The sequence below is a fragment of the Wickerhamiella sorbophila genome, assembly GCF_002251995.1.
Source record: "Wickerhamiella sorbophila strain DS02 chromosome Unknown contig2, whole genome shotgun sequence".
Classification (NCBI taxonomy): Eukaryota; Fungi; Ascomycota; class Dipodascomycetes; order Dipodascales; family Trichomonascaceae; genus Wickerhamiella; species Wickerhamiella sorbophila.
This window is the reverse complement of record NW_020194005.1, coordinates 830,742-858,286: the sequence shown is the minus strand read 5'-3', so window position 1 is coordinate 858,286 and position 27,545 is coordinate 830,742. Positions and strand designations below refer to the sequence as shown.

Here is a 27,545-nt window from a genome sequence, read left to right as displayed (position 1 = left end):
TATGGGGAGATTAAAAAGTGTAGTAACTAGTTAGACGGAGCGCCAATTGCCCATCCGATACCTCCGACGAGCAACTTTTGCAGGTGGTCTCTTTTGCGAGTTTTCTGTTGGCCGGCAGCAGGCTCACGCTGGACAGTCTGCGGCTGGATTTCTGTCTCGAGATTCTCCCACACGCGAGCGACGGTACTGATATCGGATTTCGGGCATATTTGGAGACACTTGACAATCAAGGACTTTTGCTTTGCTGCCACATCGGCGGGACGCGAATCCCAAAGGGGGGACATGAACTTTGCTGCTTGCAAGTACGATAGCCAGGCGTTCGGGCCCTCGAGACCCTGACACAAACTGTATGCGGTTGAAAAGTCCGCGCTAGCAAGACTGGCATTGATACAAGCTTCCTTGACCTGTTCGGTCAAGTCTTCTTTGGCAAATTCGTTGGCTAGTCGGACCAGCTCACTTACACGGTTGTACGCATCTGGATTGACTTTCAGTGCGCGTCTTATTATATCCATTGGAGCCAAGTGCACAGCTAGAGCGGGATCAACTCCGAAACTGGAATGTGCTAGTCTTAGTGCTGCGAACTGCTTCTTTGTGGACGCCAGAGCGCCTGTTGGCACAACATCTAGAGCGGCTAAAACCGTTGAAAACTCTGGACGCTCCAAGCCTCCTTCTTTGAATGCAGCAACGATATTCGCAGCTTCTGCTTGAATCACCTCGGGACTCTCAAGCTTGTGCGTCTGCAAGAAGGTGTATTTGCCCTTCCGCAGAGCACCAATTAGCATATCGTTATCGATCTCTTGTTCAGTCAGCTTACTGAAGATTGTCCGCCGTAACACCAGCAGATCATCGACAATGCTACTCCATCGGTCGTTTTGTTTGAGATAAAAATTGTAAATACCTCTTTGTACTTCGTTGGTAGCAAACGACCACTGCGCTAAGACCTCGAACGACGGAGGACAAAGGGTTCCAAGGATGCGAGCTGCACTAGCTAGATCCCCAAGAAAGCTTATTGATTGAGCAGTAGGCTCATAAATAGTTTCCAAAGATAAAGGTGTCTCTGAGGTAGGTTTCAAATGAACAATGATATCTTTCACTGCACGCCATTCGCGACTGGACGCCAGGTAACACAAACGCAGGAGGGTCGGAGTAAGAGCATGAATAGAGGCCAACGATTTAATGTAGTTCAGAGGTTTGTCCATGATCCATTTCTGCAGTAAATCAAGTCGATCATGGAAGGTAAGATAAGGTAAAATAAGAAAGCTGACATCCCTGCTCAGCGTACTAACAGAGGAGTGTTTTAGTATGGTTTCAACCATTGACTCGACGGTGGCAGCCTCAAAAGCCTCTAAGCTCATGTGCACACTGTGATATTTCCGGTAAAGCTTCAGCACGTAGGCAGCTCCAGCATACCAATTAGTTTTTATGGGCCAATCCAAATTCGACCAGACGCGGTCGCTTTGTCGGACCCTCACACGCGTAAAGCAGTCCCTCAAATCTCCATTGTGGTTCTCTGGCACCCACCCTACTGACTTGGTCTCTTTGAGCACGTACTCTCCGAGATCGGTCTCTATTGGCGTCCCAGCCGTCGAAGTCTCGGGCATTTCAAAGAGCCTGGATACGTATTTCTCCGGCTCAACGGTCTCTGGGAGCAAAGCAACAACCAAAGACCATGGGCTTCCGGGCTCATACGGCGTGGTATACGAGTACTTGCCCAAAAGCTCCTCAACCGCCAACGTATCTTCACCAGACATCCTGGGGAAAGTAGTAAGCAACTGGCAAAATGGTCAAGAGCGATGAAGAAGCAATAAGACATATGATGACGGCAGACGGCACGTTCCAGAGTCTAAGAAGCGCGATATTCGATGGCCAGGAGTGGCTGGCGACAGGGGAGTTTGAGGATCTGCTTCGCCAGCTTGAACTGCAGAAGCAGGCGCACCAAAATGATAAACAACACAATCTCCGGCAGATTGAGCAGCTCCGGACGGAATTGGCAGGCCTCGATGAAGTGGTCGACGAGAAATCGCGCGAGTTTCAAGAAATCCAAGCGAAATTTGCCAACAAACAAAAGCTTGACCAGCGGATCGCCGACCTGGACCGCACCCGGCGAATGATGTCCAACGGAAAGGAGATTGTTGCCTTGCTCAATCAAACTCGGAGCCAGGAGCTCGAGAAGATCTCCAATTTACAGCAGCAGGTTGCGACTCTGCAGGCTCAGAGCGAGGCACTGACAGCCCAAGTCCAGGAGCGCACCGAACGATTTGAGTCGCTGGCGACCCAGATCAGCGAGTTCCGGGCGCTGGTGGAGTCCATGAGCCCCGAGCCTGTGGTGAAAAAGTCAAGGAAATGAGACTATACATAATATTAATATAATAATTAACCCGAAAACAACATATCATTTACGGCGGCACGGGGTGCTGTGATCGAGACCGGGAAACTTGAACGGCTTGCCCGGGGAGCCCTCGTTGCATCGCAGGACAGGAGACTTGCGCAGCCGCATCGTATCGCGGAAACGATCCAGCTCGCGCTCACACACTTTACGATGGATGTCGTCGTTCATGCCGACGTAGTTCTGAGGCTCACAGCGGGTATGATGCAATTGGTAGAATTGACTGTATCCGCCATCCAGGATCACAATGTCTGGATAGTGGAGCTTCGGGTAGTGTATGAGGTTGATTTCTCGGTCCAGCTGTCGCAGGCGGGACGCCATAAGCGGTCCGCGATACGCAGAGTACTCGCAGTGGAAAACCAGCAATGTTTGCTCATTACTGCCACCTTTGATGCGCTGCACATCCGAGAGCAGTTCTTGCAGAAGCCGGGTCTTGGAACTGATGTTGATGGCACCGGCAATGTGACCTCCTTCGTATTCGTATTCGAACCGACAGTCGATCACCAGCACCCGGCCATAGATATGTTTGTACTTGCCATCCAGCAGCTCGCACAAAGTCTCACGCTTGATACGTCGAAATTGGTCTTGTTTGACGGTGAATGTCTCGATTTCACAGCCAGGCTGGCCCAGAATGCTCGTAGCCTCTTCGCTTAACTCGTCTTCAACGCTAGAGCTGTTGATGAGCGGCGGAAGAGGAACCGGTGAGCTCGGGCTCATTTGCTGGCTGAGAAACTGCTCAGTCGACTGAAACATACTCTGTGTGCGTCGAACTTTGGCTGGAGGACACCCCGTAGACGCTGCGAGGGCCCTCTCGAATGTCGATCGTAAAGTGGTCGCTGGTTTCATGTCTTCACCAGATAAAAAGGAATGTTTGTCGAAGGTGTCTTCCAGGGAGCTGCCATCGTAGCTACTAATACCACCACTAGTGTCATACGCCGGCAAGCTCGGCGTGCTCATGATCTGTCTGGTGGGGGCTTTGAGAGATTTGAGCTCGCCCGCTTTCTTGGTGGGGAGTTTGAATTGCGGGCCTGTGCTCTCGGCAGAGGAGTGTAATGGCGTGGAGGTTGTTGCGGCAAGACAGAGAGGTACTGCGTTCTCTTTGTCAAAAAAACTGCTAGGCGGCTCCATCAAGGTGTGCGATCGACCAGCGAGCTTGGAACTCATTTTGTTATTGTTCACTGGGAATAGCGTTCGCCTTGGTGTTATCACTTTTGATCTGTTGCCAATATGAAAGTTCTCGCTCATATCGGCCGCCAAATCGGTCGCCGATAGTCCGCTGGTGGACGCATTAGGTTCCCTAGGCAGAGGCTGGAACAAGCGAGCGCCAGTGGGGAAAAAGCCGGGCGACGAGTCCAGCGGGGAAAAGACCGGTCGGTCCATGATTCCTAGTGGACCTCTACGATCAACTGGAGTGTGGTCCTGAGGATATTCGGAGACTGTTATTGTTAATACTGCTCGGTCAAAAACAAAATCAACCAAGAGTCGACCGTTGTAGTCCGACCGTTACAAGGGTAAGGGCTACTACTGTCGTAGACTCGGATGCTCAAGTCGGCGCAAAAAAAAGTCAAAAACTTATGAGCATGGCGTTATTGAGCGCTAACGGAGCCCAATAAACCACCCTGCACACAGTTTGGTAGTTGTCTCTGTGGTTTTGTTCCACTGAGTCCGCCCTCTTCCAAGCCAACCATCTGGGTCCAGCTCCAGACAGGAAAGTTGGCCTATTTAGAAGGGATTCCTCGAGTACAATTATCATTGACCCATGCGCCACACTTGAAGTGAACTACTTACATATTTCCATGGTTCCCACCGAAGTGTTAAGAAGATCGCAACAGCTTGGCACACGGAAAGCAGGAAGTTTTGTACTTAGCTGGTGTTTTGATACTTCCCTACTGGGGGTTTACTCAGCTACTTAGTCGCTTGGGAAACCACTGATAAAAGGCTCGTCGGGGCGGGGGGAACAGATTTAAAAACAGCACACGCCGTGTAATTCCTGCTAGATTTAGCACATGTACCAGAAAACGTTAGAGGTCGTAGTTTCACAAGTCAATTGTCCCGGTTTTTACTCCGCAACGCCGCTTATATCGCGTGGTCTGGCTCTCCCGTACGTCATCATGCACTGAACCCTGGCACCCCTTTAATGCACTTGCGGGTCTAACTGAGCAAGAGACCAAGATCTACATGGCTAAATGGGATTTTGACAACACGACGAGCCCACAAATTTTTGGAACTGGCAAAGAATAGCCATTAATTAGAGCCATATCAAGGTGCACTCAAGTAGCTTGCCTAATTCTAAAAAAAAATTATGTTTTTTTAGCTAAAACCACTCCAACGCGAACGGGTTTCCCCTGCGCGATGCACGCGTTGTTTACCCATCGCCGTCCGTGCGTCACAAGGCGTTGGGAGCAATGTAGGAAGCAAATAGGCCATCAATGGTGGTAATTTCGCGACAACTTTGACCCTGCGAATATTACACATGAGCCGCTTGTACTTTCTCGAGAGCGGGTTTGCCTGTCAAACTTCGTAGCAACTGCCGCAGACCGCGCGTAGTCGGTTGTCTGTGGGCTGCATGCAAGCACTGGCATTTTGCAGGGACGCGTTGACCTCTATTCGGAGGCATTTCACGATCGCCAAGGCCACGCCACGCACCCTCCGATGATCCTAATGCAAATTAGTTTATTGACGGCTATGCTTTCTTATCAGATAATTCTTGTTCTGCATGAGGAGCGGTGGGGGGCCGGGTGCGTCAAGCGTCCGGCCAAATCGCTCCATGCACCCATGTAATTTTCATGTATGCACAATTTTACAAATGTCCTGACATTTCCTTGAGAGCATAGTCGACGGCGTAGCTAGATTCTAGTAGCTCTTCATTTCGATTCAAATGCCTTTGCGTATATGGCGCGATTTGTCGGAAAATGGCCAGGTATTTGGATTGACTTAGCTCCTGCGGGCCCTTCCTGCGCAGAATCGAATGGAGCACCGTTTGGGCAATTATGCTCGTGCGGCCGTTGGTGTTCCAGTCCCGTAAGCGCTCAAGTAGTTTGTATAGACGGGCATCGTCGAGCTCAGCAAGAACATCATCGACGTCATTTAGTCCAGTAACCGATCCTGCTTCCTGATGGTTGGCAACTTCTGTAAATAATTTAAGAAGACGGAACGGGTGGTTAAGCTCGAGGGCAAGAGCGATCGCCCGATCCCATTCCTCAGATCTGACACTGTTCTCTAGTTCTTGTTGTTTTTCAATCTGGTCTTCTCGCTCCTGTTCCTGCCGAGCTTGCTCTTCCTCGGTGTAATCTTGCCAAACGGTTATGACACCGTCACCGCCGCCAGACACAAGTTGGCCGTCCACGACCGTTAATGACCAAACCTTCTCTTCGTGATTATCCAGAGTAGATACCGCCTCGTTGGTCTTGGGGTCCCAAACTTTAACCAGTCCATCTCCGCCGGCACTCGCGATATAATCACCATAAATAACAACCTTCAAGACGGAATTAAGATGTCCTTCGAAGGTTCTCAAGCATGTGTAGTCATGCAAACTCCATTGTCTCACTGTTTTATCACCAGAAGCAGTGACTACAGTGTTTTCTGGGCCAAATTTGACATTCCAGATACCTCGTCGGTGGCCTCGCAAAACACCTAGAACCTCACCGGTCTCGACACTCCACACCTTGGCAGTACGGTCCTGAGATCCGGTCACAAACAAAGAGTTGTTGGAAGAGACATCAAGGCTGTTAATATCCTTGTCGTGTGCTTTACGAGTGTACTCGGCATTTCCAGAAGCGTCCCACTTTTTAATAGTGAGATCTTGAGACCCTGTGATCACAAAGTCGGGAACTTTACCTACGCGAGAGATCGCAACAGCTCCGACGGCGCCAGCATGGCCGCTGAACACAATCTTACATTCACCGGTTTTCAAATCCCACAGTCTAGCCATTTTGTCTTTTCCAGCAGAAACCAGCCACTGCCCAAGCACATCAACCGCCAAAACAATATCGGTGTGGCCAACCAAAGGCTGGAATTCCAAGGGATTGTCAAGACTCACTAGCCGGACATCCTGGGAGTTTGTGGCTACAGCCAACATGGAACGAGCAGGGGCAAGATCAATAATTTCACCGTGGTTTCCACCAATGAAGCGTGACACTTCGATTGACTTGCCGTCGCCAAGCTGAATATCCACCAGAGTCTGGTCAGACAACACAACCAAAAGATGCGAGGCATCAATCCGAACCGCATCGGTTACCGCAGACTCGTCATGAGAGAGATTCCATTCTGCGGTCATTTCGGTGGACAGCGACCAGAGTTTGAGTCCCCGAGTAACTGCGGTGTAAATTCCGCTCGCAGTGAATCCCACAGCCTCGACCTCATCAAGTACCGCCAAAGTGCCTGCGAGTTCCAAGTTCTTCCAAATACTGACCACCTTGTCACGGCCAGCCGTCAACAAGATTTCGCCAGTGCTGTTGAATGCGAGGCCTCTGATGACATCCATATGATTTTCAAGGACTTTGATGCATTTGGATTTGACCAGATCCCAAACTCTAACTTTGGTATCGTCTGATCCAGACGCCAGCCTCCAATCTGATCCACCTAATTTTCCGTAGAATTTCAAGCAAGTAATGATCCCACCGTGGCCTCTCAGGTTGTGTGTAACAAACCCACCGCTGATATCCCATACCTTCACTGCGCCCTCAGCACCACCGCTTGCCAAAAGGGTCGATGTTGGATCAACTTCAAGAGTCATGATGTGCGATTCATGGGCCTTGTGGAATGTTTTGACGAGTTTTCCGGATTCCAAAGAGTAAATGTGAATTTGCAAAGACCGTGAAGCGGTAATTAACAGCGATTTGTCGGGGGTAATCTTCACTGCCGTCAACTGCTCTCCATCCCCTTCGATATTGTGAATGATCGCACCGCTGGCTAGATCAGACACAATCACCTTGGTGTCCGAGCTCGTGGCCAGATAATTATCCACAGCCGAAACTGCGCCACCAAGATAAATTGGTCCTGCAGTTGTTGCCGCTTTAAACAACATTTAGTTGGTTTTTTTTTCGGGGTCCAGTGATGAAAAAATTATCTAATCCAGTTTTTTCGATTATGCCTGCCTAACCTAACCTTGACACCAGTGTGAATCCGGCGTTTCCAAGCCTGATATCGGGTTGCTTTGGAAAGCGTTGTTCTGGCATTGGCATTCTGGTCTATACTATGGTCCACGCAGATGTGTAGTTCCCATTAGAAACGTGATGCTGCTGAGTATGCTAAGGCGGGGCTAGTTCCGCTAGTCTTTGGACGCTAGTTGAATAGATTACCAAGTAGTCTAGGCAGTCTGCCCCTTGGTTGACATTGTGAACCGTCACACGCTGGCCAGAACTACTGATTTGAACAAAACAACGCTCAAGTATAGCCTAAATTTAGTATTTCAACACTATAGACTATTTCAACCGGAAACTTCGGGCCGATAGATGCGTGGGGGCTAAGCTCGCTAAGTGTCGTATTAGCTAACTTTTCAGTTGCTTAAACACAAACCTCGTGAGCTTTTCGTGCACAATGAATTTGACTAAACTCGCGCTCATACTGCCCTTGTTGTTTGTGACCGTCCGTGTCATGGACTATGCAAGACTGACATTCTTGCCTGCCTTTTATATTTTCGACAAGGTCCGTCTGCAACAGATCTGCCAGGAGGCCCTTGCATCGCTGGACATCGATGCGCCAGCCCAGAAAATCATGGAAAAAACCCACACCTTGCTGAAAAAGGAGTACCCCGAGTTCATTGTCGACGAGTTGAGACCTGAAGACTGGGTTTTCAACAACGCCGGTAACGCAATGGGCTCAATGATCATTCTGCACGCGTCTCTGACCGAGTACCTGATTTTCTTCGGCTCTGCAATTGGCACCGAGGGTCACACTGGTACCCATTTCGCCGACGATTATTTCACTATCCTCCATGGTGTCCAGTATGCAGCGCGGCCTAACGCCAGCATTGCAGAAAAGTACCTCCCTGGCGACCAGCACCACATGCCCTACGGTGTGAACAAGCAGTACTCTATTCCTGCTGGCAGCTTTGCTCTAGAGCTCGCCCAAGGCTACATTCCCTCAATGCTTCCTTTCGGCATGATCGAGGTATTGACGTCCACCTTGGATGTCGCTTCGTTTGCTCAGACCTGTGTGCTCACCGCTAAGCACATGTTTGGCAATATCCTCAAGGGCAAGATCTAAATGTGATATAGCTCTAGCGGGGCGGACGCCAACCCCGCGAAACCACGCTCTGGCCAGGTCCCGCATTTGCACCTGCGAGCCGTGCGCTGCTTTTTATGGAATTGTAGCTCTAACTTTTGTAATCTACGTGCTCTGCTCGAAAGACCCGCTCTATTCTGCTCGCTCTCGGGCTTTTTTCATAGTCTACTTGTATCTTGCAAGTCCCAACTGTGTCTACCTAGCTGACATGATGACCAGCTTGTGGGCATCAGGCAGTGCCGAGCGTTTAGGCCAGCTTGCGCGCGAAATTGAGCAGCGTGACAGCTGGCGTAGCTTCTTAACAGCTCATGAACACAAACTCTTCCAAGAGGCGCTGGAAGCAGGGCCGGAAACGTGGGCCCTGTTCTTGGATGGTAAGATCGCTTGCCAACTTCAGGTGACCGAGTCTGTGATACCTCAATCCGAGACATCTTCCGAATCTCCCTCGGTATCTACTGTGAATCTTGATCCAGTAAGTCTGGCGTTCAGAGTTAGGTACATGCTTTACGAGAGATCTATTTCTGTCATGTACAACTATGCGACTCCCGAGGATATTTCGCCGTCCTTATTGGACGGAAGCACAGCTAATGGCCTTGGGACTACAGCAATCAAAAGGAATAGTGATGAAGATTATGACGATGAATACGATGACGACGAAGAGCCCGAGCCTGCTCCAGAGACAGTGCCTTCCGTGCTAATCGCCAAAGTCGAGGAGGAGGCAGAACCAGATATGCACGCGCATCGCGAAACGTTGCTAAACTACCACAAGATGTACCATACCTTCGAAACAGATCGGGAGAGCGTTTTGAGATTCAAGAAGCTCCAAGATTCTAACCGGCAGATGGATGCCGAAACGGAGGCAGGCAGTAAATCAAGCATTGAGAGACTGGCATCCACTGCTCAGTTCGGAGCAGCAAACCTCAGTCTCAAGCATTTACTCTCAACGATTGATAATAAACGCGACGAGCTTGGACTGACTGACGTCGAGCTTCGGAATCTCATCAGTGATGTGCGTAAAAATCGCTCTAAATGGGCAAATGAAGACCGTGTTGGCCAGGAAGAGCTTTACGAGGCTTGTGAAAGGGTAGTACAGGATTTGAGAGCAACCACAGAGCACTCAACTGCCTTTCTTAATCGAGTGAACAAGCGGGATGCTCCAAACTACTACGATATCATTACAACTCCCATGGACCTAAACACGGTGATGAAAAAACTCAAGGGGCTACAATACAATTCCAAAAAGGAGTTTATAGATGATTTGATGCTGATCTGGTCAAACTGTTTGACCTACAACTCGGATCCAAAACATTTCTTACGAGCGCACGCGATTGCAATGCGTAAAAAGACCGTGGCGCTGGCGCCATTAATTCCCGATATTGCAGTTCGGGATCGTGCTGAAGTAGAGGCTGAGGCTCAAGCTGAGGCTCAAGCTGAGCAGGATCAGACTGATGAGGTTCGTGGAAAAGGTGCGAAAGGCGTCAAACGCAAGCTTAACAAGGATGGTGAGCCCGAACAGCCTCCTTCAGAACCAAAATTAGCTTCTGGAACACCGACCGCTGAAGCTGTAGTCAAGGAAGAACCCGATAGTGAATCCTCGAGACCGTCGTCCGACGGGAATGCAACTGCCCGCACCGATTCTGTGGCTCCTGTGCAAAGCCCCACTATGTCAGTTGCCTCTGGTGCAGGTGTTACTGAAGCCGAGACTGTTGAAGACACTCCTGCACCCGGTACACCAGAAGCTGAGGACGACAGCGAGCTTTTAGCAAGATCACAAGAACCAGACGACTTGGAATCGGTGATCTGGACAAAGGCTTACATGAAGCAGCGAACAAACTATCTGTATCAGCGCTATTGTTTGTTTGGGCCCGATGGAATTGACCCCGAGGCCCACGTGCCATTGCGAAAGCCGCATGACATGGCCAGGTTTTTAGAAGTACAAGAAATGGCAGTAAAGAGTGTTCATCAGCTCGCAGCTAGCCATCGTGGACTTAATAATGATGAAGAGGCGGTTTTGACGGAGTACGACGTGGCTAATGGTCTGCCGCCGCCGCCTCATCCCGAGGACCCTGAGCCGCCAATTCCCCTCCTGGAGAATCTCCCTGCTAGCCGGTACATTTCTCGAGGTAAGTTTTGCTCTATTTATAATCGGAACCTGAACAAGATGCAGGCAATCCGCAAGCTTTGTGCCCGAATCAACCTTATTCGAGATTTGCAGTCAGGTTCGACCGTCGCAGCCCAAATGCAACCGCCCGAGTATGCTGAGATCACCGAGCCGGAAGAAGACGTTTCGTCAAGGCTACCTCTTGCAGAACCGCTTTACAGACCAGCGTCTGTGAGTGGCCTACGGCGATCTGTAGCCAAAATCGCTATGCACACTGGCTTCGAGAGCAGTCAGCTTACTGCCCTTGATACGTTGACAGAGATTGCTGGCGACTACATGACCAACCTGGCGCGACTATACAAGGATTCTTTGGACGATTATGAAGCTACGGCAAGTCCTGAAGACAGACTTGTTCACAGTTTCCGCTCAATGGGTATCTCGCGGCCTGATACATTGGTGCGTTACATGACGGACGATGTTGTAAAGATCGGCCGCAAGCTTGAGACCATGAAGAATAAGTTTGGATCCTTGTTGGCTGATATGCTTAGACCCACGCTCGCTAATTATAAAGACGACCAGTTTGTCGATGGCTCAGATCAATTTGTGCTCGGTGAATTCTCGAATGAGCTGGGTGACGATTATTTCGGGTTCAAGGAGCTGGGGATCGACAAGGAGCTGGGAGTGGGGAATATTGCAGTCCCTTTCCACTTGTTGCAGCAGAAAGTCACCGCCAATGTCGCATTGGCAGGTGTCAGCCATACCCCTTCAAGAGTCCAGCTTGTTCCAGACTACCCACCGCTTACCCCAGAGTCTATTAGCAGGCTTCCAGGCATCGTTCGAGCGTACTTTACGGATATATTTGCTAAGACGCCTGATTTGGTTGAGGATGATCGTCAACCACGGCAAAGAGGACGGCCCAGAATCCCCGCTACAGGAAAGATTCTTGTCAAAGCCCGGCCTGTGAGCAAAGCGTTTGATAAACCTGAGCGCATTGAGGAGCCCAAGATCGATGATTTATCCAAAATAGACGACCTCACTGGCAATTTACCAGACTTGTCGAGCACAGAGATGCCGTCCATGTCAGACTCGTTCAATAACACTGTTGACCACGGACTGCTGTTACAGCGGCAGGACTCCCAATCGAGAGACGTTGAAGGTGAAGATATTGACTTGGCGGTCAATGCGTTCGAGACGTTTGGTGAGTTTATGTAGTATTTTTAAGTTTAGCCGCTTTTGATCGCACGATTAGTTTTGCTCAGGCATTGTGTCCTGAGGTAGATTTGGCTGCACTCGCCATCCGATTCTTTTGAAGTATCTTCGACCTATCGTCGCTACAGTTCCTAAGGGTCGTCGTGATTGACATCGGCTTGATGCTTCGCTTCATTTTGAGTATTACTTTCAAGGGTCGATTCCGTTACCTGGACTTCACTTTCACTATCCTTTGGCTCTTGGATTTCCCTGAAAATTACTTGAGGCTGGGGATCTTCAGGCTGAATATCTTCAGGGTGGATATCTTCAGAGTGGATATCTTTAGGGTGGGCATCTTCAGGGTTAGCATCATCAGGCTGGGGATCTTCAGGCCGAGCATCAGGCTGGGCATCAGGCCGAGCATCGTGGGTCAGTTCGTTTTCAGCGTCAGCCAGGCGATCAACACCCGGTTCGAAAACAGCCTGGTCTTGAACTTCGAGATTGTCGGCAACTTGAGCTTGATCTTGGGCCTCTTCAGTTTCGTCCTGGTCCTCATTAACCACCTCTTCATACTCCATGTCGAGATCAACACAGTTGATAGTATTTCTGCGGCTCTCTAGAACAAACTCCGGTATCGAACAAAGCTCCGGCCGAGCAATATATGCCTCGTACTCACAGCTCGCAACTTCGTGAATGGACTTTACAATAATCTCTTTTGCTTCTGTGTCGCAATAATAAATAATATCTGCCTTGCGAGGCTCTCCCGTCAGATCACAGACGGTTCCGTTTGCATACTCGGTTTTGAGGTAGGTTAAACCATTCTTACGTCCTAGAGTCACATTGTCAGTGGCCTGGCCAAGAGTATAGTTGTAATGTTTTTTGGAAATCACGAAATACTCTTTACTCTGCCACTCGGGTACAAACTGCAACAAATCCCCGCCCACGCAATACCGGTACCCCCAGTAGCCATCTAGCTTGAATCTGCACCAATCTTTTTCGTTCAAAACATCCACAGCTTGCGCCATGACCTTGTCTTCATCGATTGGCAGAGTGTCAAACTGATCAACAGTGTTCAGCGGGATCTGGCAGCTGTAACGATGTCCACGTAGCATCATTTCGACGGTTTCCACCGGTTCTGTCGGACTCAATGAGTCCACATATTTGATCTCGAATTTCGGAGACGCATTCAATATTTGAGGAGACATAAACGCCTTATCCAGGTGAGCGGCGACTAGCGGCACCACAGCCAGAAATGCCAACGTCATGTAATCGGGAGAAGTGGAAGACGACACGACGCCGGACACAAGACTTGTACCTCAGGCATTTTGGAAACTTGATTTTTGCAATCTGGAGCAGAAAGAGCTGGAAAACCGGGCGGATATTTGCAAAGGGGTGTTAAGCACCTAACATCCTCGATGATAAAAGCGGTTGACAAATTTCGTTCCCAAATAATGAAAAACTCCATTGTGAGAGCGGCCGGGCTACAGATCCGGAATCAGCGCATTCGGGATGCTGTTTTGAACGGAGTGCCCAAGACGGGGCCTCCCACGCTACGAAGCCGCTGGGCGCGGTCTCGTTACGTCTCGCCTGAGGGGATTAATGAGGCGTTCTCGCTTGCCAAAGAGATCGTTGACAAGGAGGCTGCGAACCACAAATCAGCGGCTGGAGAGGTCGAGAAAGAGCTTAAATCTGCGACTGGTGAGGAGCAGCGTGCCGAGCTGGCCAAGAATCTCGAGCATCATCTCGTCAAGTCTGAATTTCACAACCCTGAGGTGCGCTTCAACTTCATGGTGAAAGACTCGGTTGATTTGAACGAACCCATCTACAGATATTTATCTCGCACAGAGTGGGCTGCCAAGGAGATGCTTATTCTTATGCAGCGTCTTGAGCAGCACCATGTGATTCCCGACACCATGCCTACGCTGGATCCCCGGGCTCAGGTAGATGTACAGTTTGTTACTCCGACTATGTCGAGCTTTGAGCCAGGCAGCTTTTTGTCGAACGAGGTCTGCGAGCGTCGTCCTAGGATTTCTATCCAGGAGTTTGAGCCTATTGCTAAGGATAGCCTCTACTCTGTTGTTATTGTCAACCCTGACGTGCCCGACTTGGAGAACGACAGCTTCAAGACGCTGTTGCACTACGCGGCTGTGAACATTCGTATTTCTAATGATGCCCCCGAGGTTGACTTTGCCCAGGCGACAGAGCTTGCTGATTATCTGCCGCCGCACCCCGAGAAAAATGCCCCGGCCCAGCGATTCTGCGTTTGGGTATTCCGCCAGCCCGCGCGGGTGGAAGGAGCTGAGATCTCCCGCGAGGGCTTTGACATCCGTCAGTTTGCTGGTGCTAATAACCTAGAAGCCGTTGGCGCCCACATGTGGCGAGTCCGCTACGATCTGACCACGGACTTTATTCGCGCCAAATACGGCTTGGGCCCTGGCAGTGTGTACTTCCGCGCCCGGACCGCAAAGCCCGAAGAGGCACTTTTACACGTGCGACACCGGCAAAAGTGGGAGAAGTTCGTCGAAACTCCTTCCAAGTAAATGTATATAGAGACAAACGAGTCTGATTTTAAGCTAGCTAGAGTGTTGATTAAGCCTTGAGCTGCTCGACGCTCTGTTCGATGTACTTGGCAATATCGAAGTTGGGGTTCTCCAAATCAAGAGATGCAGTGGCAGACTCCTTTTTGGGGTGCAACTTGCGCCATTCGGCTCTGGCCTGCTCGATGAGCTTGGCCTTGTGGTCGAACTCGGCCTGGGCCTCCTTGGCCTTGGCCTCGCCAGAGAGCTTAGAGTTGTGTACAAATCCGTAGACAATGCCGCTGGCAAAGAATGTCCATCTAGCGACCTTTGTGTTAGTTTCTGCTCGTTGTTTTGTTGTCGAAAATACCTACGTTGAAAATAGGGGATGCCATTGGTGAAATGATATTCTAAGCAGAATTGAAAATTGTTTTCGTCATATCATGTAAGCCGGTAAAGTTGGAGGAAGGCCTTGCCCGTACCCTAGAGCCGGGGGAGGGACGGGGCATGTGGTTGATTGCAGTGATTTCCAAGAGGTTGAGTCGGGCTAGTACTTGAGTCAACAGAACAATTCGAATCACTCTAGCATTATGCAATAAACACTCGGCAGAAATTCGGGCTCTAGAAAGGCCTCATAGGACCCTCGCTGATTACGTACCTCGTTGCTTGAAGACCTGATGCTGTTGACGTTCCTGTGGATAGCGGCCGCTCTGGCGCTGTCGGTGACGGTGCGGGTGAACAACGAGCTTATTCCAAGAGGACGCATCAGCTGGGATGGTAATTCATGGACATTTATTCCCTCCGGCGCTTCTAGCTTGCCTTCTAGTGGCTTGGCATGTGCTGGAATCGAGGAAAACGGTAATTTCGAGTGCCAGCACGTATTTAATTTGGAGGAGAATCTCCGGGAAAGGTATAGCATAATTGCTGATTCGCAAAATCACCTTCGAGTGAGCGCAATGCCCGGTGAGCTCCAAGGAGAAGTGGGCTCAGCCACAGCCATTGCCAGGCCGATCCCCAAGAAGCCTCAAGCCATTGCTACCGGAGAAACAGCCGAAGAGGCTCCTGTGAAAGAAAAAAGCTTTGTGGTCAAATATTGGTACCTGATCCCAATTGCGTTTATTTTGCTGAGCGCCGGCGGAGGTAAGGCACAACAATAACATGTCGTATCCAGGATTTCGGCGACATGTTTGCGCGTCCAAGCCGGCAGAATCTAGTCCACCGGCGGAGTCTGCGGAACCGCCAACGCCCAAGCCCAAGCCCAAGGCGAAGGAGAAAGACCTAGTGTTGGAGGAGCTGCGGGAGCTAGTGCGACAAACGTCGCAACAAGATGTGAACGTGCCGGTTCTTGTGGCTAAGATTGTAGTAGTTTTTGGTATTTTTCTTCTTGACTGGGCCTATCGGATTGGGCAAAGCGAACGAGCGCTAGCCACCGTGAAAATCATAGCCGTGCTGGTGTTCAGCGCACTATACCCCTGGTTTACCCTGGCTCTGTTGACAAGTATTGCAGTTGTTTACGGATTCTCTAAGACACGAACAGTACATTAATTCGTTTTATACGAAGTTACTCTTGCTTATTGTGCTTGCGTTGTTGCTCCTCAAGCAGAGCCTTCCGGCGACGCTTGACCTGAACATTGTTGTAGGTGGAGAGGAAGAAGGCAAACAGCGAGAAGAAAGGAGTCCACGCGAACTTGGGAACGTACTTCTGGGCAAAGGCCATGAGGAAAGGCGAGGTGCACCACGTGGAGCGCATGACCGGCAAGATGGTGAGCTTCCAGGATGCGTAGATCTGCTCAGGGGTGCGGGCGCCGGCAAAGATGGCCATAAACACCAGGAACACCGTGTTTGTGATGGGCGAAATAATCGTCATGCTGGCGAGAATCTGCAGGAGCTTGGCGGTGCCGGATGTGCGGCCCTTGAACGCCCGCTGCAGCATATCCAGCAGGTAGTGCGACAAAGGACCAGACACGAACAGGCCGTACAGACCCATTTTCACAATACGCGGACTCAGATAGCTGCCAGTGCTGGGATCCTTGTCCTTGGCGATAATGGACGCGATAAGCTCACCAAGGGCATTGAGCACGGCTGAAGTGCAGCCCTTCGTCCTAACGGGATTGAGATTGAGTGCAACCAGGTAGTTTTGCAGCAATTCTGTAGGGTCCGGTTTAGACAACATTCTGGTGACACAGAGATTAATCTCAGGAAAGCGGGGTAGAATTTATAGTCCCTCCCCCCCAACTCCGCTTATGTAATGAGGGACAAGTATCAAGACAGTCGACGGCCGACCCCGAGGGTAGTAGCCAGTTGTTGAATTATAGTGTCTGGCGGCACAGAGGGCGCATTGCTGCTGACTTCAGGCCCCGCACGGCACGTGTTGCCGGGAATTGAGGCTGCCGCGAACTCTGTTTCTTCTGCATTCCGCCTGCCTCCCCTGCCCAGTTCTCCGCTCGCCCCAAGCCGAAAAACGAGCTTCGCAGCCAAGCACGAGCTGCAGGGGCCCGGGGAATAACCCGTCCCTGGGGCGGGCTGACTAGCGCAGTGGGAGACCAAAAGCTTGACTAGTCATCATGGCCAAAACCTCCCGCCAAATCCGGAAAGTGTCCATCATCACGTCAGCAGCATGAGCGACGATATGGCGGGTGACGCGTTTGACGGCTCTGTGCAGAACAATGACTTGGCTGGACAGTTCGACGATAACGTTATGGATATGGACATTGAGGGTGCTCTTGCGGACGCCCATATTCCAGAGCTGCGTTCGCCGACGGTGTCTGTGGACGACGGACCCCCCCACGACAGCCAGCCTCCAGAGGTGAAAGAAGAGCCTATTCCGCCGCTGACGGGTGAGACTGTGCCGGCTTCGTCGGAAGGCAAGGGATCTGCCATGCTCGCGGACGCTCCTACTGCCAGCGAACAACCCGAGCCTATTGAGGTTGAGCAAGGGCCTGGCGAAACAAGTGAGAACCAGGGCGCGGTTGAGCAGAAGGAGGAAGAGCCCGAAACAAACATTGTAGATTACGCCGATCAGACACACACGGTTGTAATTCCATCTTACGCAGCCTGGTTCTCCATGACGAAAATCTCCGAGATCGAGCGCGAGTCCCTGCCCGAGTACTTCAACTCCCGCAACAAGTCAAAGACGCCGCAGGTCTTTGTCAAATACCGTAACTTTATGATCAACGCTTATCGGCTGAATCCGTTGGAGTATCTCTCGGTTACGGCTTGTCGACGAAACCTGGTTGGCGACGCATGCGCAATTATGCGGCTCCATCAATTTCTGGAAAAATGGGGCCTTATCAACTACCAGGTGGCTATTGAGGCCCGACCGACTACCGTGAGCCCACCGTTCACGGGCCATTGGCAAGTAAAACACGACACACCAAGAGGCATGTTCCCGTTCCAGATCTATAAGGGGACAGAGGACCCTAATTTGATGCCTAAAGCCAACGGCGAAGAGAACATGTTTGACCAAAATATCAGCGGGGGTGTCCGCAGTGGAGTGAGCTCATCAGAAGCAGCCGCTCTACCCAAAGTTGGTGACGGTATGATCAAAAAGGAGCTGGAAGACGACTGGACCAAAGAAGATATTCTCCGGCTGCTGGAGGCCGTGCAAAAGCACCCGAACGACTGGGATGCTATAGCCGCAGAAGTAGGCCGCGACAAGTCCGCGGTTGCTCTGAAGTTTGTTCAACAAAATACCGAAGACCGATTCTGTGAAGAGCTAGGGCCCCTCAAGTACAACACCACACACATTCCGTTTTCGCAGGCCGAAAATCCCGTAACAAGCGTGCTGGCGTTCTTGAGTGGGCTGGCTGACCCTGAGCTGGTGAAGTCGGCTACCGACGCAATCAAAAAGGTCCAGGCCGAACGTAACCCAGACATCAAACAAGAAGCTGATCCAGTGGCTACTAGTTTAGCGCTGACAGCGGGACGGGCAAATGTATTTGCCAACTATACTGAACGGCAAATGTTTGCTCAATACACCAAAATTGTCGAGGGCCAGCTGGAACTGTTGAAACTTAAGCTGTCCAAGCTCGAGATGATGGAGGCAGCTCTGGACACCGAAAGGCGCGAAATTGACCGCGAGCGCGAACTGCTGTTCCTCGACAGACTTACCCACCGACGGTCGCTTGAAAGAGTCGATACGCTACTACAAAAGGCGATGGATGCCGCCGAAGCAGGCAACAGTGAAGAGTCGGCAAGACTGATCGCTGAGGCCCGCGGAAGCTCGGCTTCTCGGCCGGTCTTTGCTTATAGTCCAGCTCCTGATTCCGACGAGGTGGAACCGTACAGTATCTCGAACAAAGCTACGTTCAAGACGTGGTCTGCTTAGAGAGTATCTTTTGTTAATTATAGTGATGTTACTTTTATCGTTTTTTTTTTTGGTTTAAACCAGAGTCTTACGCGACCCCTTGAAGAAGAGTTGCACAACCGTGACATTAAGAACAGCCATGGCAACCACCAGGCCAAGCTCGATGAGAGAGAACCACCAAACACGTTCGTGGGTAGAGCTGACCGTGCTCTGGTTACGGGTAATACGGGCCTTGTAGTACTGGAGAGAGCGGGAAAGCTCCGCGAAACGAGCATCGAGGTTGTCGATATGACGCTCGACGTCGTCGTTGGCGCCAAGATCAATAGCCTTAGGCAGCTCGGCGCGCAGGGCACTGGTGTCGATGTTGAAGTCAAACTCGACCTTCTTGTCGGCAAAAGTGGACATTTCGTTGTAAAAGCACAGCTCGTACTCGCCGACCTCGGTGGTAGTGAAAGCAATCTCGTCTCCAGAGCTCTTGGACAGCTGCTCGACCACGTTGCCGTTGGGCCGTCGCACCGTCACGTCGATATCAAAGGAGCCGCCGCTCAGCACGACAAACGACATCGATGCCTTCGAGTTGACGTGGTCAGACTGAACGTAGAAGCACGACCGCTCGTTTGCAGGCACCTGCACGGTCACAGGGAACGCCGAAGCGCAAAAACTCAGGATTGCCAACACTAACCAGAACATACGTGTAAATGACAAACTGGGAGTTTGGGTATTTTTATGGGGTAAGCGGACACTGCGAAAAAGTGCTCTAGAGCAGGTGGAGGATCTCAGGTCCGATGCCCGGTTCAATCACTAGATGGTCCCACAGTGCCAGTTGGCAGGGGCAACGAAAAAAAAAGTGTGAGCCCGAGCGACCGGCCTGCTGCCGACGCGCCCCGCCTCGTGACGTGTGAGAATCAAAAAGCATAGCTACGTACCTAAACGCTCTAAAGCAGAAGATTTTCGCGGCGTAAATCTGCATTTCTCTAAACCACCCGAAACCACCAGCACCCGCAAAACCACCAGAGTCGTCCCAATCACAGTAATCCACACCACGAACGCGACCTCACTCAATGGCGACAATGGTCGATCATAACCGATCGCAGGACCCCGAAGTGGTGAAAGAAATAACCACTCTCGAAGAGACGTTCTTTAACCTTCCGGAAAAGTTTTTTCTTTTGGACAAGATCGGTGAAGGAACGTTTTCCTGTGTGTACACTGCGGTCGATCTTCTTCGCGACCATTTCGACAACCGATGGGAATCCAAAATGACGGAAACCCTCTCGGACCCGTCTGTGGTTGCGGTTAAGCGAATCCACGTCACTTCGGCGCCCTTGCGTATCGCAAACGAGTTGGAAATTTTAGCCACACTCTCAGACTCTGCTCACGTCGCCCGCGTCATTACCGCGCTGCGCGACGGCGACCAGGTTTTAGTGGTCATGCAGTACGTCAAGCACACGGACTTTCGCTGTATTTACCGCTCTGGAGATATGGACTTGGTGCGGGACTACATGGTTGAACTTTTAAAGGGCCTGCAGTACTGCCATGACAATGGCGTTATTCACCGCGATATCAAGCCCACCAACTTTTTATTCAACACTGAAACCAACCGTGGTGTTCTTGTCGACTTTGGCCTCGCCGAATTCTGGACGGCTGGCGGAACCTGCCCGTGCACCAGCGGCGGATGGGAGGCCACTTATGTGAATCCACAAGTCCAAGCCGGCTATCGTAAAGATGACCCCCGTCCTGGACGTAGAGCTAATCGAGCAGGTACTCGAGGCTTCCGCGCACCAGAGGTTTTGTTCAAATGCAATGCCCAGACTACTAAAATTGACATATGGGCGGCAGGGGTTATTTTACTGATGTTTTTGTCCAAACGGTTCCCGTTTTTCAACTCGCTGGACGACAGCGAGGCAATTGTCGAGGTGGCGACAATTTTCGGCCGGGTCAAGATGCAAAAATGTGCGCTTTTGCACGGCTGTGTCTTCGAAACGACTATCCCAACCATTAGAGAGTCTGGTCACGCATTCCCTCAGTTCCTGGACTGGTGCAATCATATTCGGCGGACACCCGAGGAGATGATGGGCTCGGATGAGACAGCGGCGATTGATCTGCTTTCAAAACTTCTTGATCCTGATTTCAGAACTCGTCCAAGTGCCCGCGACGCATTACGTCACGACTTCTTGACTGGCCGTTCTCGCCCCCTGACCACAAAGACAGCACTACCAGCGCCCCATAGTCCGTCTACGACGTCCGAATGTCCTACAACAGAGTAGGTCTTGGTTCCGTAAGGGGAACTGGAACCAGCGGGTACATTCAGAGCAACCAAGCTGCCAAGCGAACCGAAGGAGTTTATGAACGCAAGCAAACCGAACGAGCCGCCGCTGCAGAAGCGGACAAACTCATTGCATCGGCAATAAAAAGCGAACGACCCCACGATCCCAGCATTTCAGCGCATGAACAGGCGCGAAAAATCGAATCTGCCCTGTTCGATCTCCGAGACAAGCTTGAAGACGAAGGGCTTGACGAGGCCAGCATCGAACGGCAGATTGCTGCTGAGCGGCAACGATTAACCACAAAATACACATCTTTGAATCGTCCTGTTCCTACAAACCAATTAGAGGTGGACTACTGATCCTCCTCACACATAATTTATATACATAATAGGGACCTCCCCCCTCCGTCCATTTTAATACTCGGCAACACCAAGTTCTACGGGTTTGGCGACCTTCTCGGCGCCCTCTTTCACTAGAATCTCAAGCACCTCCTCGGCAGACTTTGTAGCGATCGGGATCTCCTTTTTGTTACCTTCAGCGTACTCCAGAGTGAGCAGAGGACGCTGGGAGGCGTCTTCAAACCGCCGTACTGAAATCACAACGTCCGGATTGTAGAACTGGATGGGCGGCAAGTACTGGCGCCAGAACTGCTTGGCCCCAATGCCCTGCTCTTTAACGGACTTTTGGAACATAAGGTCGACGCGGGTGAGTGACTTGGGCAGAGTCAAAGCACCAGGACCTGTTGTGAGAGTGTTTAGTCTTTGGAGCTGTTTCTTCACTCCCTTTGGCAGGATCTTGTTTGTCGACATTTGCACAACTTTTCACTAAAAAAGCGCCAACCCTCCAGATTAATAATCGACTTTTCAAGTCTGGCAAAAAAGAAACCCGAAAATTCATGCTGACTCATCAACACAGATTACGGGCTGCACGTTTAACTGCACAATTAGAGGGCGGCAGGTTGATAGTTTCATTAGCATTTGCGGTTGGATTACGAGCTGAATAGCACCACCATGGCCGCTCCAGACCCAGATACAACCCCCGAAGGGGATAGTATTCTTGATATGTACGGGTCGCCGCTGTGCTCCACACCACCGAAGCGGCTATTTACGAATGACGCAGTGGAGGAGCTCGCCTCGTTTGACACAAGCGCGGGCGACGAGGGCTCGTTCCGGACAGAGGGCCCCAAGGTCAAGCAATTACGCGAAATCCAAAAACGGCTAAGCAGTCTTGCTGCCTTGAGCGCCGATGATGTGTCGTTTTCCAGCTCGCGGGGGTCACCAAACACGAGCCTGCAGCCGGTGAAATTGTCGAGCCGGTCGACCAGCATCTCTGTCGGCTACCAGAGCCCGTCGCTAACCCGTCATACCCCAGCAGAGGCTCAGCTCATTGATACCATCAGCCACGCCCGAAGCACGCTAAGACACGACCTGCTGGTGGCTCTGCTGGAAAGAGTTGTTGCCGACACCGTCTCGCTGTACACCGCCGTGAGCGAAGAAGATACCACTGCGAGAGCTGCGGTAGACCGAGTGAGCTTGTCGCTGGCCGACTTTATCACTCGCTACGTTGCCCTTACAGAGAACAAACCAAGCAGTTTAAAGCTAGATTAGCCGACTGGACAGTATATACAGTTTAAACAAAAGCCCTTTTTTACTCCAAGGCGATCTTGCCACCAAGAGCCTCGATAGTTTCCTTAATCTTGTCGGCATCCTCCTTGGGAACGTTCTCCTTGAGCATTTTGGGTGCAGACTCGACCAGCTTCTTGGACTCGACGAGACTGAGACCAAGCAGGTTCTTGACCTCCTTGATGACCTTGGGCTTGGACTTGGCATCGAAAGACTCAAGCTTGATGTTGAAAATCATCTTCTCCTCGACAGGGGCAGCAGCCTCCTCCTCTACGGGAGCGGCGGCAGGAGCAGCCGCAGCAGCACCGCCAGCAGGCATGGCGATATCGGGAATGTTCAGGCGGCTCTTGAGTTCGGAAACCAGCGTAGAGGTTTCGAGAATAGTGAGCTTGGAGATCTCATCAACAATGGCAGAGATCTTGGGCGAAACCTCAGAGGCGGCGGCAGGCTCGGCCGCAGTGGAGTTAAAACGAGCAAACGACAGCGCACAGGTGCGAACAGCAGGTCGTGCAATAGCAATAGCTACGGGAGCGCTCAAAATAGTCCGCTTAACTGCCAACATTATTTGCGTTTGGTGAAGGATGAAAAACTCGCCCAATTTGTCAGCCGACTTCTTTTCACCCCCCACCAACCCCGAACGTGGCGAGACAGCATTTCAAGAGTGCTTTGTGGGAAGGTCTTGAGTTAACAGGCTAGCAGAGTTTTATTGAACAATATTAATGGCCAGCTTTCGGTTTTGTTTGGAGTGTAACAACATGCTCTACCCCAAGGAGGACAGGGTGAACCAGCAGCTTCTGTACTCCTGCCGAAACTGTATGTACACAGAAAAGGCCGAGAACTCTCTTATCTACAGAAACGAGCTGATTTCTGCTATTGGTGACAACGCCGGCGTCACGCAGGACCTTGCTAGCGACCCGACGCTGCCCAGGTCCAATATCGAGTGTCCAAAGTGCCACGAGCACGAGTGTGTATTTTTCCAGAGTCAACAGCGTCGCGCAGAGACTACTATGATTCTGTTCTATGTGTGTGTCTACTGCAACCACATGTTCCGGACGCACTCATCGTAGATGTTATTTAATAGTTATTTACATGGACTAGACATGTTCTAGGCAGTCTAGAGGGGTCTTTTTTGGTAGGGTGTTGCAAGCTGTTGCAAGCTGTATTAGACAGATCGCGGCGCCAGTGTGGCAATCTTTGTGTAGCCCTTTTCTTTCAGCTCTTTGGCCACCACTCCCGTCACACGGGTGCCGATAATCTCGCCGCTCTTCTGGATCAGCACACAGGCGTTGTCGTCGAAGCGAACAGTAGATCCGTCTGGTCTTGAGGTGGGCTGCTTTGTGCGAACAACAACCGCGTGGCGGATGTCACCTTTGCGAAGTTTCTGGGCAGCCGCCTGGCCGGTCAGGTTCTGCGGGATGGGGCGCGCCTTCTTGACAACAACAACCATGCGGTCACCCACTCGTGCGCAGTTGGAAGGGCTTTTCCGCAGGACCTTGATACATTCGACAACCTGGGCGCCCGAGTTATCGAGAACTTTTACCAGAGATTTCAGGTAGAGCATTAAGTCAGCAGAAATTTCAGATCGGTAATGGGAATAAGAGGTGCTGGAGCGGAATGATTTTACATAGGGGTTTTCGTGTCGTAGAGTGAATCCAGCATTCTTTTTTTTAGCCACGGCCCACCTGCCACTGTCCACTTGCTTGGGTGGCAGCGTTCCCTCGCAACCTCCCCGTCTGCCTACCTACTTCTATAGAGTGCCTTTTGGGCACACGCAATATCTATTCAAAGTAACGTGCAAATCTGACTACTTAGTGCTCGTCTTGACTTGTCAATCGTCGGCTTTCTAAAAATAACGTTTGGAGAAAATCCATTAGTTTCACGGGATGTTTTTTACCTAAGCTCAAGCCCCTGAACTCATTCACTTGCACTCGCTATGATTTGGATCACTTTTCTGGCTCTGCTGATGCCAGTGTGGGCTACGTTCTTGCCTTCAGTAGACCAGTCGTCGTATACTGCGTCGGATCAAATGACAGTCTCATGGCAAGACGACGACCAGACGCCGCCCATCAAGAGCTTCACAAAGGGTACGTTCAAAATGTGCGCTATCATCTCGGGCGTGTTCGACTGCCCGGTCACGCTTGGGAAATCTATTTCCATTTCCGGCGTCAGTTCAGAGACTTTCACCCTTTCCGACGTGTCCACCCAGGGCCCCTCGGGATCCTACATTTTGCAGCTTACCGGCGTTGCTCCCGACGGCTCCTATGTTGTGACCTACTCGCTTAATTGGTTCCGCGTGACTGGCTTCACCGGTACTGGTCTTGCGTTGGCTGGAAGCACCCCCAACAACCAGTATTCCGTCGCATCTTCCCAGGTTTCTTGGACTTACTCTATGGGGCCTCTGCCGGCGTCATTGTCATACGTCGTATCGTCTTGGCAGATCCCCTACACCTTTCAAAGTGGGCCTGAGCGTTGGGCTCCGTTCCAGATGACTCCTGGTTCTACGGTCACCAAACCCATGACTCTTACTCGTCGATTCCCCACCTCATACTACTCGACTTACACGACCATTATCAACACGTTGATGCCCTATACTACGCACACTCCTGGTGCTAGCACATCGCCCACGCTATTCTTCAACTATGCACCCACGGCTACCGTGGGTTATAGCGGTGTCAAACCGTCTAAAATCACGGCCACACTAAAAGCGAATAAACGTCGGAGATGGATGGATTGAGCGCACAAATTATTTTATTCATATCTATTTTGATAGCCATTTATACTACAAGCTTACTCGCTGTCGCTTTCTCCAGCCTCCTCCTGCTCTTCCTCGCTGTCTTCAAGGCCACTCAGTCCCTCTACCTGCTCTTCGTCCTCTTCGAGATTTTGTAACAGTTTGACACGTTCCTCGCGAGTTCTGCGACGAGCAATGGCGAGAGTGCCTAATGGCGTCTTTTCCCACTCGGTCTCCTTCAAGAAAGCCGCTATGAGCTCTTTGTCGCGAGGACCAAACGTCACATTGTCACGCTGCTTGACGATATAATCTGAGTTCGAAACAAGACGCTCAATAAGAGTAGCGAGCTGTTTGTTCAGTCGGGCGTTTGTGCTCCGCTTGGTGAATCGCTTGAGAGTGGTAATAACGGGGCTCACAAGTTCCGGGAAGGCAATGCTCTTGGAGTATAAGACAAACACTTCAACAAACAAGTCCACAAGTTCGTCACCAACCGAGTTCTGATATACCTGGGTGCCGATATAGCTGGCAGACGCTCTGATGTTATTGTCAAAGTCGAATTGCTTGAGACTTGATTTCTTTCCTCGCTTGGAAACTGCGTTGGATGCCAACACGTCGACAAGAATAGATCCCAGCGGGATGTAGACGCCAGTGTGGCGCGACAGCCGCACAAGTGACCTGACAAGATAGAATCTGAGTGGGAAATAAGCCGGCGAGGGCACTAACGTAGCCGTGCGAAGCGTCACCTGGACAAGAGGGTGGATCAACTGATGCAAGGGACTACCTTCTGGAGCAGCCGAGATAACTCTTGAGAAGAAATCAAGCGATTGGACGTACTGCCAAGTGTAGATAACTTTTGTGGTCATTTCAGGATTCTTCTGCTTGTCGAGACTCGACTTGAGATGCAGAGCCAGGGTGCGAACTTGCTGGAAAGCGGTCTGGTATCCTACAGTGGGGTCAACCGAGTACAGCGTAGCAAACACATTCTTGGCCAAATTGATAGAGCCCATAGTGTGAACGGACGTACGTCCACATAACTTTACGAGGCTTTCGTAGCTGTATTTAAGCGCCAGCTCGGTGAGAGCATTGGGGTAGGCGGTGCAGCTGTTCTGCAGGACAGAAAACGCTTCCAGCTTGACCTCATCGCTGAGATTGCGGTTAACAATGACGCTGGCAAACGCCTTGACAAAGTCCTTGACGAGTTTCCGCAGCGAAATAAAGTAGGGCATGCTTTTCTGCGAGGCGGAAACGACCTGGGAAATTCTGCGGCTGGAAGAGTTCTTCAGCATATCCGTCAGAACTTGGCAGTATACTTTGAGCGAGGGAGTGTACTCGGTCAAACGCTTGGTCTGAACAGGAGTTTTGTTCTCGTTCAAAGGCAGGTGATGGCGGATGGCCTGCGGGACATTGTGCAAGCCCACCTTCAACAGCAGATCATACGTCGAAGCGTCCGTCACCGAGTCCTCAGCAGCCAGCGCTCTGACAATCTGCTTCATTGGCTTGAGTGTTTTCTCAAGCTGGGTCACCCATCCCTGGATGGTCTCCTTTGACAACTCTTCAGCATCCGACTCGGGCTCGTCGACCCCGTTCCCACCGTTCAGCCATGCAGCTTCTTCAGCAGCGATTTCCGCCTCGTCGTCTTCGTTGTCGCTGCCAGATCCATCCGATCCGTCCTCTTGGCTCTGCTCGCTCTCGCTCAGGTACTGCTCGAAACCAGCCTCGTCCTCGAGAATGGCCAAATTTTGCTTGGGTGCGTCAATCCCATTAGTCTCTGGCTCCTCTGCTGCTTGCACGGCGGGCTTTTTGCCCTTCTTGCGTCCAATCAGCTGTGCATGCTTCTGCTCTTTGCGCTTCTGCTCGATCTTGTCCTTCAAATGGCTCTTGCGAAACTTCTTGGCCTTCTTCACTTTACCCATTGAAAAGTTTCTTTGTAACGATCAGATTTGCCCTAAACTCCAGATATTTTTTTAACCTCCCAGCAGGCAGGCAGGCAGGCGGGCCCTTGGGAGGGAAAAAAAGATGCCCTTACCCTGACAACTGTCACGGATCGGGTTGCCCCCTCTCAGGCAGGGACGCGTCGCTGAGGGGAGGGGGGGGGTGGAGAGAGAGGTTTGCCGGCAAAAACGCGGTCAAACGACCGGCAATTGCAGCAGGCTACCCAATGATACAGACATGTGTGCGGGCTGTACGTGGTAAATTTGAAACACGA

The 27,545-nt window shown here is 51.1% G+C and overlaps 21 protein-coding genes across 21 annotated transcripts; 10 read left to right on the top strand and 11 right to left on the bottom strand.

The window, feature by feature from the left end:
* Positions 1–26: 26 nt before the first annotated feature.
* Positions 27–1,751, bottom strand: B9G98_03773 (Protein transport protein SEC39; the record flags this gene model as incomplete). Its single annotated transcript, XM_024810330.1, has 1 exon — positions 27–1,751. One exon carries the CDS (start codon positions 1,749–1,751, stop codon positions 27–29), a length of 1,725 nt encoding a protein of 574 aa, XP_024666098.1.
* A 29-nt stretch (positions 1,752–1,780) lies between these two features.
* Positions 1,781–2,347, top strand: B9G98_03772 (hypothetical protein; the record flags this gene model as incomplete). Its single annotated transcript, XM_024810329.1, has 1 exon — positions 1,781–2,347. One exon carries the CDS (start codon positions 1,781–1,783, stop codon positions 2,345–2,347), a length of 567 nt encoding a protein of 188 aa, XP_024666097.1.
* A 45-nt stretch (positions 2,348–2,392) lies between these two features.
* B9G98_03771 (M-phase inducer phosphatase) lies at positions 2,393–4,184 on the bottom strand (the record flags this gene model as incomplete). The annotated part of the gene is made up of 2 exons (XM_024810328.1): positions 2,393–3,822; positions 4,175–4,184. The coding sequence occupies 2 exons, from the start codon at positions 4,182–4,184 to the stop codon at positions 2,393–2,395; spliced, it is 1,440 nt and encodes a 479-aa protein (XP_024666096.1).
* A 1,002-nt stretch (positions 4,185–5,186) lies between these two features.
* On the bottom strand, positions 5,187–7,412 carry B9G98_03770 (putative U3 small nucleolar RNA-associated protein 13; the record flags this gene model as incomplete). Its single annotated transcript, XM_024810327.1, has 1 exon — positions 5,187–7,412. One exon carries the CDS (start codon positions 7,410–7,412, stop codon positions 5,187–5,189), a length of 2,226 nt encoding a protein of 741 aa, XP_024666095.1.
* Positions 7,413–7,924: 512 nt separating this feature from the next.
* Positions 7,925–8,593, top strand: B9G98_03769 (C-8 sterol isomerase; the record flags this gene model as incomplete). The annotated part of the gene is made up of 1 exon (XM_024810326.1): positions 7,925–8,593. One exon carries the CDS (start codon positions 7,925–7,927, stop codon positions 8,591–8,593), a length of 669 nt encoding a protein of 222 aa, XP_024666094.1.
* Positions 8,594–8,822: 229 nt separating this feature from the next.
* B9G98_03768 (Transcriptional activator SPT7) lies at positions 8,823–11,924 on the top strand (the record flags this gene model as incomplete). The annotated part of the gene is made up of 1 exon (XM_024810325.1): positions 8,823–11,924. The coding sequence occupies one exon, from the start codon at positions 8,823–8,825 to the stop codon at positions 11,922–11,924; it is 3,102 nt and encodes a 1,033-aa protein (XP_024666093.1).
* Positions 11,925–12,052: 128 nt separating this feature from the next.
* Positions 12,053–13,165, bottom strand: B9G98_03767 (Protein OS-9; the record flags this gene model as incomplete). Its single annotated transcript, XM_024810324.1, has 1 exon — positions 12,053–13,165. The coding sequence occupies one exon, from the start codon at positions 13,163–13,165 to the stop codon at positions 12,053–12,055; it is 1,113 nt and encodes a 370-aa protein (XP_024666092.1).
* A 186-nt stretch (positions 13,166–13,351) lies between these two features.
* Positions 13,352–14,440, top strand: B9G98_03766 (54S ribosomal protein L35, mitochondrial; the record flags this gene model as incomplete). The annotated part of the gene is made up of 1 exon (XM_024810323.1): positions 13,352–14,440. The coding sequence occupies one exon, from the start codon at positions 13,352–13,354 to the stop codon at positions 14,438–14,440; it is 1,089 nt and encodes a 362-aa protein (XP_024666091.1).
* A 49-nt stretch (positions 14,441–14,489) lies between these two features.
* On the bottom strand, positions 14,490–14,811 carry B9G98_03765 (ATP synthase subunit e, mitochondrial; the record flags this gene model as incomplete). Its single annotated transcript, XM_024810322.1, has 2 exons — positions 14,490–14,744; positions 14,791–14,811. The coding sequence occupies 2 exons, from the start codon at positions 14,809–14,811 to the stop codon at positions 14,490–14,492; spliced, it is 276 nt and encodes a 91-aa protein (XP_024666090.1).
* Positions 14,812–15,093: 282 nt separating this feature from the next.
* Positions 15,094–15,961, top strand: B9G98_03764 (hypothetical protein; the record flags this gene model as incomplete). Its single annotated transcript, XM_024810321.1, has 2 exons — positions 15,094–15,556; positions 15,588–15,961. 2 exons carry the CDS (start codon positions 15,094–15,096, stop codon positions 15,959–15,961), a joined length of 837 nt encoding a protein of 278 aa, XP_024666089.1.
* Positions 15,962–15,977: 16 nt separating this feature from the next.
* B9G98_03763 (Peroxisomal membrane protein 2) lies at positions 15,978–16,589 on the bottom strand (the record flags this gene model as incomplete). The annotated part of the gene is made up of 1 exon (XM_024810320.1): positions 15,978–16,589. The coding sequence occupies one exon, from the start codon at positions 16,587–16,589 to the stop codon at positions 15,978–15,980; it is 612 nt and encodes a 203-aa protein (XP_024666088.1).
* A 444-nt stretch (positions 16,590–17,033) lies between these two features.
* On the top strand, positions 17,034–18,743 carry B9G98_03762 (SWI/SNF complex subunit SWI3; the record flags this gene model as incomplete). Its single annotated transcript, XM_024810319.1, has 1 exon — positions 17,034–18,743. The coding sequence occupies one exon, from the start codon at positions 17,034–17,036 to the stop codon at positions 18,741–18,743; it is 1,710 nt and encodes a 569-aa protein (XP_024666087.1).
* Positions 18,744–18,797: 54 nt separating this feature from the next.
* B9G98_03761 (putative membrane protein C17A5.08) lies at positions 18,798–19,412 on the bottom strand (the record flags this gene model as incomplete). The annotated part of the gene is made up of 1 exon (XM_024810318.1): positions 18,798–19,412. The coding sequence occupies one exon, from the start codon at positions 19,410–19,412 to the stop codon at positions 18,798–18,800; it is 615 nt and encodes a 204-aa protein (XP_024666086.1).
* Positions 19,413–19,783: 371 nt separating this feature from the next.
* Positions 19,784–21,345, top strand: B9G98_03760 (Cell cycle serine/threonine-protein kinase hsk1; the record flags this gene model as incomplete). The annotated part of the gene is made up of 2 exons (XM_024810317.1): positions 19,784–20,961; positions 21,018–21,345. 2 exons carry the CDS (start codon positions 19,784–19,786, stop codon positions 21,343–21,345), a joined length of 1,506 nt encoding a protein of 501 aa, XP_024666085.1.
* A 54-nt stretch (positions 21,346–21,399) lies between these two features.
* On the bottom strand, positions 21,400–21,795 carry B9G98_03759 (54S ribosomal protein MRP49, mitochondrial; the record flags this gene model as incomplete). The annotated part of the gene is made up of 1 exon (XM_024810316.1): positions 21,400–21,795. The coding sequence occupies one exon, from the start codon at positions 21,793–21,795 to the stop codon at positions 21,400–21,402; it is 396 nt and encodes a 131-aa protein (XP_024666084.1).
* A 201-nt stretch (positions 21,796–21,996) lies between these two features.
* On the top strand, positions 21,997–22,593 carry B9G98_03758 (hypothetical protein; the record flags this gene model as incomplete). Its single annotated transcript, XM_024810315.1, has 1 exon — positions 21,997–22,593. One exon carries the CDS (start codon positions 21,997–21,999, stop codon positions 22,591–22,593), a length of 597 nt encoding a protein of 198 aa, XP_024666083.1.
* Positions 22,594–22,633: 40 nt separating this feature from the next.
* Positions 22,634–23,170, bottom strand: B9G98_03757 (54S ribosomal protein L12, mitochondrial; the record flags this gene model as incomplete). Its single annotated transcript, XM_024810314.1, has 1 exon — positions 22,634–23,170. One exon carries the CDS (start codon positions 23,168–23,170, stop codon positions 22,634–22,636), a length of 537 nt encoding a protein of 178 aa, XP_024666082.1.
* A 157-nt stretch (positions 23,171–23,327) lies between these two features.
* On the top strand, positions 23,328–23,675 carry B9G98_03756 (DNA-directed RNA polymerase II subunit RPB9; the record flags this gene model as incomplete). The annotated part of the gene is made up of 1 exon (XM_024810313.1): positions 23,328–23,675. The coding sequence occupies one exon, from the start codon at positions 23,328–23,330 to the stop codon at positions 23,673–23,675; it is 348 nt and encodes a 115-aa protein (XP_024666081.1).
* A 95-nt stretch (positions 23,676–23,770) lies between these two features.
* B9G98_03755 (54S ribosomal protein L38, mitochondrial) lies at positions 23,771–24,169 on the bottom strand (the record flags this gene model as incomplete). The annotated part of the gene is made up of 1 exon (XM_024810312.1): positions 23,771–24,169. The coding sequence occupies one exon, from the start codon at positions 24,167–24,169 to the stop codon at positions 23,771–23,773; it is 399 nt and encodes a 132-aa protein (XP_024666080.1).
* A 372-nt stretch (positions 24,170–24,541) lies between these two features.
* On the top strand, positions 24,542–25,342 carry B9G98_03754 (Cell wall synthesis protein KNH1; the record flags this gene model as incomplete). Its single annotated transcript, XM_024810311.1, has 1 exon — positions 24,542–25,342. The coding sequence occupies one exon, from the start codon at positions 24,542–24,544 to the stop codon at positions 25,340–25,342; it is 801 nt and encodes a 266-aa protein (XP_024666079.1).
* A 53-nt stretch (positions 25,343–25,395) lies between these two features.
* Positions 25,396–27,252, bottom strand: B9G98_03753 (Nucleolar complex protein 2; the record flags this gene model as incomplete). Its single annotated transcript, XM_024810310.1, has 1 exon — positions 25,396–27,252. One exon carries the CDS (start codon positions 27,250–27,252, stop codon positions 25,396–25,398), a length of 1,857 nt encoding a protein of 618 aa, XP_024666078.1.
* Between the last annotated feature and the right edge of the window lie 293 nt (positions 27,253–27,545).